The 10095-nt window shown below is 50.1% G+C and overlaps 1 protein-coding gene across 1 annotated transcript; it reads left to right on the top strand.

Moving 5' to 3' along the window:
- The first annotated feature begins 4387 nt into the window (after positions 1 to 4387).
- On the top strand, positions 4388 to 10090 carry LOC114649206 (polypeptide N-acetylgalactosaminyltransferase 6-like). The gene is made up of 11 exons (XM_028798680.2): positions 4388 to 4759; positions 7034 to 7555; positions 7642 to 7814; positions 7915 to 8064; positions 8149 to 8383; positions 8467 to 8584; positions 8676 to 8876; positions 8954 to 9085; positions 9192 to 9293; positions 9377 to 9529; positions 9684 to 10090. Exons 2-11 carry the CDS (start codon positions 7071 to 7073, stop codon positions 9795 to 9797), a joined length of 1863 nt encoding a protein of 620 aa, XP_028654513.1. The 5' UTR covers positions 4388 to 4759; positions 7034 to 7070; the 3' UTR covers positions 9798 to 10090.
- The last annotated feature ends 5 nt before the right edge of the window (positions 10091 to 10095 follow it).

Genomic DNA, 10095 nt, shown 5'->3' with positions numbered 1-10095 from the left:
TCAGGGCTCTGTTCAGGTGAACAATACCACCCTGGGATGGCGCAATCTGAGTCAGGTCTAACCACAGCCTGCAATGCCTGTGACGCGGGTCAGGTAACGTCCTCGACGTCAGTCATGAAACACCCTCGGAGTCACCCAAGCCTCCCACAAATCAGTCTTAACCAGAGTGTGACGCGTTGAGGGCGTTATGTGACTCACCTCACAGGTATGGCCGTCTGCCGTTACACTCTGCTGCCTTTGCCCACAGTGCAGAGAAACGGCCCGCCAAGGAATAACCACAACCCCAAATCTCCCTCCACGCCACGACATTCCATCGGAAGTGAGGATCAGTCGGATTGGGACAGGCCTACCAGAGAGCTTTACCTGCAGCTGCTGTCAGCGTGTTTTTCTGTTTACGCTGCTGAGTGAATGGGGTCACCTGGCTGGTGCCTCAACGATTCTTCAAAGTTTGTACCAATAACAAAAAACTGTGTGTATACTAGCTGTGCTTCCTATCTAAGACGGGCTAAAATAATCAACATAAACCTCATTATTAATGTTACATCGCTCCACCTATTGGCATGTAGTCTGGAATACATGTAGTAATGAAATGCATTGCATCTGTCATTCCAACAGATGGTGCATCACACACATTTGAATTACACATTACTACAAATGCTTGTGATGCCCCATCTGTTGGAATGACAAATGCAGAAGAAATAGACAACATTGGTGCACCGTCTATTGGAATGTATTTTGTAATAAATGAGGTAATGACGTGCTTTCCATTTGGTATTCCAACAGATGGTGCATCACCCACATTTGCAGCAATGAAACACATTACTACAAATGTTTGGGATGCACCATCCATTGGAATGACAAATGCAGAAGAAGAAGATGTTGCATGCATATATTATATATATATATGCTTTTGAAGACACCCACAACTGCTTAACATAGAGAGAGGGGGGAGCCACTTCAGCCACAACCAACATTCAGTGTCCATCTGGATGACACAATTGCAGTACACTTGGGTCGGTACACTCACCAGCTCATGAAATATTGAGTGGGAAGGTGTGAGAATTAGAGAGAGAGACAATAGGGGGTGATGATTAGTGGGCCAGAATGACCAGGCCATGGTGGGTAATTTAGTCAGGACAACGAGATACCCTCTACTCTTTATAAAGGATGCCCAGGAATGTTAACTGACCACAGAGAGTCAGTAGGACAGTGACATTTTTACAGCACAGTGTCCCCTGTCACTGCACTGGGGCACTGGGATCCACACACAGACCACAGGGTAAGCGCCCCCTGCTGGACTCGCCAACTCCTCTTTCAGATGCAGCCCAAGCTTTTCCTAGGTGATCTCCCATCCAAGTACTGACTGTGTTTGAACCTGCCAATTATATATATATATATATATACTGTATATAATTTGTTTATCTACATACTTATATGTTTAAGGAGCTTCTATAACAAAAATATCCCCCCCTGGGGACAAGTTCTATTTAGTCCATAGATAGATAGAAAAGGCATTATATGATAGATAGATAGATAGATAGATAGATAGATAGATAGATAGATAGATAGATAGATAGATAGATAGATAGAAGGCACTATATAACTGATAGATAGATAGATAGATAGATAGATAGATAGATAGATAGATAGATAGATAGATAGATAGATAGAAGGCACTATATAACTGATAGATAGATAGATAGATAGATAGATAGATAGATAGATAGATAGATAGATAGATAGATAGATAGATAGATAGATAGATAGATAGATAGATAGATAGATAGATAGACACAGTAAGGTCTGAACACTCACCAGAGAGGCGGTGGCAGTAAGGTGGTCTCCATGTGTATTGCTGTTGGTATAAAGCAGCCACTGATGTCAATGTCAATGTCAGTACTATATATGATACTTCATGATATTAATATTAACACTGCATTATCATTAATACTGATGTCAGTCTGAAGCTCACATGAGTATTAATTTTTCTATCCGTATTTTTCATCACACGTCAATGCAGTAACAATACTCGTTTCGATATTCATGCTGTCAGTGGCTGTCCTCTTAGCAATTCCGCACCTCTCCACTGAGTCAGGAGACCCCACAGGCCGCATTTCCCCAAAGTCCCCCTCCTTCAGGCTGCAGTTTGCTCACCTCTGATGTCCACCACCAGCAGTGTTGCCCATTGAGGCTGCCCTCCATGCGATGCCCCGGCCGTTTTATCCTGCCACTTCCACACCGCAGGTCTCAGCGATTGTGGATGGCGATAAGGGTGCTTGCCACCCTGCTTTGGACATGCTGGAGGGTTTCTGTCTCTCAGCTGGCTTGGAAATGACTGGGAATAGCCCCGGAAGACCTGGAATCTAAAACAGGAGACCAGGAGGTCTGGGCTGACCAGCTTGGCCTGCTGCCACTGCAGCCCCCCACCAGGAAGAGAGAGTGGGAAGATGAGAGGAGATGGAATGTGATGAGACCACCAGAGGTACTCATGCATGGTTATTAAAGTGAATGCTGGCATCAATACTGATATTAATACCAAAACTTACACATCAATTGTAATACTGTACTAATACTCAATCGATAATAATATTAACTTTGGAATTCAATACTCATATATTAATATTAATTGAAATACTAGCAGCAATACTAATATACATATTAAGATTGAAACTAACATTAGTAATACCTCAGTATTAATTAGTATTAATTGATAATATAAAATACATTATATTAGTTGATATTAATTATGTACAATAGTATATATAATAAATACATATACACTGGAATATGTATATAAAAATGTATAAATAAAAATCAGTATATTGATATTAATCCTGACATCAGTATTCATTTTAATAACAAATATAATACTAATTAATGCTCATACATACATACATACATACATACATATCGACATTAATGCCAACATTAATGCCAATACTAACATCAATATCCATTTTACACATCAAGATTAATACTAATACTCTTAGCACTATTAATACTTCCATTGGCGTTTATACTTGGACATCAAAATTAATTTTAATATTAGCAGTAATGCTCAATCAAATTAATATCAATACAAACAGTATAAGTAATACATCGATGTTAATATAGATATCTATCCTAATTTTAATACCAAATGTAACTCATTCATAACTATTCGTATTGCTTAAAACAGTAATAGAAATACTGATGTTAATATTAATACTCACACTGGAAATAAAACATCAAATTTAATAGGAATACTGACTTTAATATTAATTTCAATATCAAAAACAATAATTACACCTCAACTGCAACACTAATACCCAAATATTAACACTGATATTTATACTCATAAATTGGCTCAAATGTTGATACTAGCAGTAATGCTAATATACATATTGGTTAATACTAAGAGTGGCACTAATATTAATACATAAATATTCATTAGATAATATACAATACAGAATATGAATCAATATTAATTATATACAGTATTGCAAATATTCATATATACTGTAATATATATAATCGAAATTAATTTGATTTAATCCTGACATCAGTATTAATTTTATTAATAAAGGTAACTCTGACACATAGACATGTCTGTTAACACTAAGAGAAATCCTGGTTCTGATATCGAGATTAATTTGAATACTGACATTTCTATCCATACAAACACTAATACTAGTAGTAAGAGCACTAATACTAATACTAGCACTAATACTAACACTAATACCCCCACGTTCACAGGCCTATCAATACTCAGTTCAGACATCAGGCGCCCTGCTCAGGTTTAAGCCGCCTTAGAAAACGGGATGATTCGGTTCGGTTTGGTTTGCTATGGTTTGCCATTTCATATAGCGCCATTCCTAGCAGACCCCGCCGAGCCCCGCACACACAGACACGTGACAAAGACCAATCAGAAAGTAGCGAGATTCGAACATCCCAATATGTCCTTCCGACACGATCACCAACGTCCATCCATTTTCTTAAGCCGCTCATCTATGAGTAGTGCCTGGTAGCCGGGGCAGCCAGTGCCAGTCCCAGCAGGCACTTTGCCACTCCAAGCTTGTCGAAGAGCTTCAGACCAATCGGCAACGGCTACCATCGAAGGAGAGCGCACGTCGAGTCCCTGTCGTCGCCCATCTTTCGAACCGAGGCCAGCACCGACCGTCGCGTAAGGCGCTATATGCCGCGGGCTGCCTTCGCCCGTCACTCATTCGCGAGTTCCTTTGCATACGGAGGACGGCGCTAGGACCGCGCGGCCTCCTGTGGCACGCGCTTCTCCGCCGTCCTGCACCTGTTGCTCTTAAATGAACCCGGGAACATTCTGCGGCTCCCTCGTGTGACAGTATCCCGGCCGGGCCGGTCGACTCGCTGGCCCGCTATCACTTTCGCGGACATGCTGGCCCTGGCGCCCCGGCGGCTCCCCTGCACCCCGGATGCGGGGCCCGGGGGGCCGGCACGTCTTGCGCTGGCGTTGTCAGTTCTCAGCTTCCTTGTGTGTGGCGGATCTGAGTTGCTTCCGCCTTTTCAAGTGACACAGAGGAGGCTGGCAGGTTGGACTTGTCTTACGACGGGAGCTCCTCGCGTCGCCACCTGAGTTCGGCCGGCTCCTTCTCGAACTAGTGCACAATTCGAGGCCCATCGAGTGCCAGAGTGCCACACGCGGTCCGATCAGGAAGTGAAGCCCAGCAGGTGCAGCTCGAACCGGGGGAGTCCGAACGAAGTTTTAGAAGAGGCCGGCAGGTGCCGGGCGGCACGAGCCAACAAGGTGAGTGCCCAGGAGGCGGAGCGGAGCCCAATCGGGTGCCAGGGCGAAACTTCACGCGGGAACGCGGGGTTCCGAGGACTTGGGACTCTCGGGAACACATTATCGGATTCGGCGTGTATGGTGAGTCCCGCTGTCGGGGACCCTTAACCCCGATCCCCCCAAAACGGGTCCGAAGTTGGCACGTGCACGGCCTCGGCTCGTTTTCCTTCAGCGTAAGGACCCACACCGCGGTTCGAGTAAGTTCGGCTTGTCCTTTCTCGGTCAAAGGCCGAGGATCCCCTAAGATGGATTCATTCGCGCGAGGCGTCTCCGTGACGTGACGGTGTCGTGTCGGTCGAACTGATTGGGAGGGTGCGCCCCAGTGACGCGGACAGTCCTGATTTTTAACGCTTGATGATGACGCTCGTTTTGACCAGGGCTGGCGACAGGGCCAACTGGGCTCAAGAGGTGACCTGATTTGTAGCGCAGGAGAAAGACTCTGCTCGACCGGTCCAACGTCCTGGGTTCAAATCTCTGTGTGGAACTTGCACGGATTTCCTCGGGATGTTCCCGTGTTTCTCACACCACATTCCAGAAAATTAACTGGTACCTCAATCAGATGTGTGTGTGAGGGAGTGAATGGGACCATTGGCAGACCCCCCGCCCCCCCCCCCCCCCCCCAAAGGCCCTAGCTCCCCGTGACCCTCAGATGGATTAAGTGGGTTTGATGATCGATAATTTGAATTTTAAGACCCCGGAAACGCCACATTGAGGTGCACCTTGCGATAGGGGGCGCCAGTGAGCTGCATGTTCAGCGTGAAAAACCTTGGACTACTTGCAGATTTAAATGTGTTAAAGCAGAGGAATCGGGGACTGGGTGTAAGAAGTTGGGGGCGCCACAGATTGGGGCTCCCCTTGCGAGGTGCACAGCACACCTTTAAGACTGGAAGAAGATTGTCAGTAATAAGAATGAATGTTGTTATATAGCGCCTTTCCTAGCGGTGCAACTTCACCAGGCATCCCAGAAAAGCCCACTGAGAGTTGTGCTCAGAACTTTCTAAGTGACAAGAAGCTAGGTGAGCCACTTAGGGGTTCTTCATGGGGGGTCTTCATGGGTGGTCCTGGGAAGACTGGAATAAGGGGGTATCCCAAGATGTCAAATATCTGAGCAGGTTTTCAAAGTTAAGACTAGCAGATAGGGGGCGCTAGTGAGCGGGATATGCATCTGACAGTGAAGGCAGTGAAGGGGGGAGTCAGAACGTCACAGGTGTAGACAGCAACCCTTGGGGCCGCGGTGCTTTCTCTCTTTTTATTCAATATAGCGCCTTTCTCTAGAGAAGATACACATCTGCCAAGTGTTAGGTAGTGAAGGTGGGAGTTGAAAGGTCGCAGGTGAAATTGTAATAACGGAGACAGCAACACTCGGGGGCTAGGGCTCCGTACCGCTTCTCTTTTTATTTCATATAGCGCCTTTTGCTAGTGAAGATACCCCTGTGACATTCTGACTCCCACCTTTGCTGCCTAACGTGTAGTTATGGAGACAGCAACTCTTGGGGGTCCGGCTCAGTGCTTTTAACTTCATATAGCGCCTTTCTCTAGCGAAGATACACCTGCAAACTTCAGACCCCCATTGCAACTGCCTGACACTTGGCAGGTTTGTCACAATGGAGACAACGACGCTTGGGGGCTCCGGCTCACTACTTTTCCTCTTTAAATGCCATAATGCTACCCCTGTAGCCTTGCGACTCCCCCCTTCACTGCCACGCACTCGGAGATGGCGACTCTTAGGGGCTCAGGCTTAGTGTTTTTATTTCATATAGTGCCTTTCACTAGTAGAGATGTATATCTGACAAGCGCTAGGCACTGAATGTGGGGGTCAGGGGGTCGCAGCCCCGTTTGTAACAGCGGGGACAGAGACTGGACTCAGTGCTCTTGCTTTGTATTTCATATAGCGCCTTTCTGTCGTGAAGACCTTGTAAAGCCCCAGGGTCACAAATGGCGTTAGCCACTAGGGGGCCGTTGTGACCAAGGATGTGTATGCGAGGCAATCGACAGACTGTGTCTACCTACTGGAATGTGCCCATGAAAGGCGCTGTATAAAGTGCAGTTGCAGTCGAGGACACTCCTCTTCCTCAAGTATCCCCAAGGCTTACCTGTGCAGGTGTGGCGCCGCAGTCAGACAGGTGCCTCCAGTTTGTTTGCTCCTCTTTTATGCTAAAAGCCGACTGACCAGACCCAGCAGGATGTGCCCCTGGGCGTGGTGACACTAGGAGTGACCGTGGCATTTATCTCCAGCCTTCCTTACAGGTTTCCTCACATCTCATCCAGCACCATGAGGCTGCTGTCCAGGAGGCGTCTCGGGTTTCTCAAAGTGGTCCTGGCGGTGGTGTTCTTCATGGTGGTGGTGGTCATCCTTCAGCGGGATGTCGGCAAGGCCAGCAGCGAGGAGGCCTGGCTGAGCAACCTGGCCAGCCGGAAGGAGAAAATGCTGGACATGATGATGGGGGCAGTGAACAACCTGAGGGACTCGCTGCAAATCAAAGCACCTGAGCAGCCGCTGGCACCCTCGGCCAGCGTGGAGGAGCAGCGATGTGCGCCTGGCGTCTACACCGAGGCGGAGCTGCGCCCCCTGGTGGAGAGGCCCGTTCAGGATCCCAGCAGCCCCGGCGCGGATGGCAGAGGGTTCAAGCAGGACTCGCTGACCGCGGCGGAGCAGGCGGAGAAGGACAAAGGCATGGAGAAGCATTGCTTCAACCAGTACGCCAGTGACCGCATCTCACTACACCGCAGCCTGGGGCTGGACACCCGGCCGCCCGAGTAAGTGGACTCGCATCGTGTCCGCAGTGCCAGGTGACTGTCGTCCGCTGACCTCTCAACTCTCATCTCCTCCTCCTCCTCCTCAGGTGCATCGATCAGAAGTTCAAGCGCTGCCCCCCTCTGCCCACCACTAGCGTCATCATAGTGTTCCACAACGAGGCCTGGTCCACCTTGCTGAGGACCGTCTACAGCGTCCTGCACACGTCTCCGGCCACCCTGCTCAAGGAGATCATCCTGGTGGACGACGCCAGCACAGATGGTGAGTGACCCACCCTGCCGTGAGTGGTGATTGAAGGGAGGGTCCCGGCTGTGTTCTGGGTGGTCTCGGCCTTGAGCTCCACTGCCTGTTGTGTCCACAGACCACCTGAAGCTGCGGCTCGAGGAGTACGTGAAGAAGCTGCAGATCGTCCAGGTGGTGCGGCAGCCGGAGAGGAAGGGGTTAATCACGGCCCGCCTGCTGGGGGCGCGTGTGGCCACGGCTGAGGTGCTCACCTTCCTGGATGCCCACTGTGAGTGCCCTGCTCGAGGTTGGGGGGTATCCATGGCACGCTGGGGACCCTGATGCCATTTTTGTCTCTCGGTCCCCCCCACAGGTGAGTGCTTTCATGGCTGGCTGGAGCCCCTGCTGGGTCGCATCGCTGAGGAGCCCACCGCCGTGGTCAGTCCAGACATCACCACCATCGACCTGAACACTTTCGAATTCGCCAAGCCAGTCAGCCACGGGCGACACCACAACCGGGGCAACTTTGACTGGAGTCTGACCTTCGGCTGGGAGGGCATCCCCGAGCATGAGAAGCAGCGGCGCAAAGATGAGACCTACCCCATTAAGTAAGTGCGGCCTGCTTGGCATGGGGCGGGCACCTCTCAGGGTGGAGTGGGCACTCACCTGCTTTCTCTCTATCTCGTTCCAGGACGCCCACCTTTGCCGGGGGCTTATTCGCCATCAGGAAGTCCTACTTCGAGCACATCGGCACATATGATGACCAGATGGAGATCTGGGGGGGTGAAAACGTTGAGATGTCCTTTAGGGTAACGTAGTGGGCGCCGAGCCTGGGAGGTGGGCACCATGCCGAGGGGGTGAGGCACATCGGCTCACTTTGCTCCCGTCTGGCCATTGCAGGTCTGGCAGTGCGGAGGGCAGCTGGAGATCATCCCGTGCTCGGTGGTTGGGCACGTCTTCCGCACCAAAAGCCCCCACAGCTTCCCGAAGGGCACCCAGGTGATCACCCGCAACCAGGTGCGACTGGCAGAGGTCTGGATGGACGAGTATAAGGAGATCTACTACCGGCGAAACAGCAACGCGGCCAAGATGGCCAGAGAGGTGAGTGGGCACATGTCTTGCTTTGGGGGACATGGCAGTGAACTGGCACTAACCCTCTCATGCTCTCTTCCTGGCAGAAGGACTATGGCAACATCTCGGGCCGTCTGCGGCTTAAGGAGCAGCTGCATTGTAAGAGCTTCAGCTGGTACCTGCAGACCGTCTACCCAGAGGCCTTTGTGCCAGACCTGACACCCACCCTGTATGGAGCGGTAAGATGCCCCTCCACAACTTGAATATTCTGGAATGCTTTCTTGCTCCCTGGCAGTGCCAGGTGGTCACTTGTACTTTTATTTTTCCCTCTCTTTTCCTGCACAGATTAGAAACCAAGGAAGCCATGTGTGTCTGGATGCTGGGGAGAAGAACCACGGGGGCAAACCCCTGATCATGTATGGCTGCCATGGCATGGGGGGTAACCAGGTACGACTCCACTGGAATCCACTTTACGGATGGGGATAGGGGAGGTGCCCGTCGGGGCTGACTGCTCTTGTTTTGTCACGCAGTATTTCGAGTACACATCCCACAACGAGCTGCGTCACAACATCGGCAAGGAGCTGTGCCTCCACACCAGCAAGGGCACCCTCTCGCTCCAGCTGTGCCATCTGAAAGGTCCAGGAACCAGAGTGGCAGCCGAACAGCTGTGGGAACTGCAAAAAGTGAGCATCGGGGTGTCACTTGTAAAATATAAATTAAGGGGGGGGGGTTATCCAGTTAAACTGGGGACGCATCCAAGGGGCTTAGCCAGCAGAGGGGTCAGGGGTGGCACCCTGGCACAGCACACCTAACCAGCTCTCCTCCCTCCTCTGACAGGACTCCCTGGTGAAGAATCCGGCTTCAGGGCTCTGTGTGACGGTGAGCGATGGGAAGCCGGCCATGGCATCGTGTAACCCAGCGGACTCACTTCAGCACTGGACATTCAGTTGAACCCCAGTTTCTGGACCCACCTTCACAAGGGACTGCGGTGAAAAGGTGCCATCTGTCTTGTCGCCAGCTGAAAAAGAGACAAGGGTGCAACAGGGGGGGTCAGTGCCTCCCAGCAGGACACCACAGGAGAGGGAGAACAGACTGCCCAAGAGCACTGGCGCCAACTGTCACGAGGATGGGCACCACGTGCCCACTAATCGCCTGGACTGGGGGGGGAGGGGGCTCTCTTACCTTATTCTTCTTTTTGGGATCAGGAGGGGACCACTTTGTCTAATAAACTCTGGGCCCAGAAACTCCA

Source organism: Erpetoichthys calabaricus, chromosome 3 (genome assembly GCF_900747795.2).
Source record: "Erpetoichthys calabaricus chromosome 3, fErpCal1.3, whole genome shotgun sequence".
NCBI classification, from domain to species: domain Eukaryota; kingdom Metazoa; phylum Chordata; class Cladistia; order Polypteriformes; family Polypteridae; genus Erpetoichthys; species Erpetoichthys calabaricus.
The sequence above is the reverse complement of the archived record's forward strand: the minus strand, read 5'-3'. Positions and strand labels throughout refer to the sequence as shown.

Bases quoted from the DNA above. Each gene is read 5' to 3' on its own strand.
- LOC114649206 (XM_028798680.2), top strand. From the start codon at position 7,071: ATGAGGCTGCTGTCCAGGAGGCGTCTCGGGTTTCTCAAAGTGGTCCTG. The intron at 7,556-7,641 runs GTAAGTGGACTC...CCTCCTCCTCAG, and splicing joins CTGGACACCCGGCCGCCCGA to GTGCATCGATCAGAAGTTCA. The intron at 9,294-9,376 runs GTACGACTCCAC...TTTGTCACGCAG, and splicing joins ATGGCATGGGGGGTAACCAG to TATTTCGAGTACACATCCCA.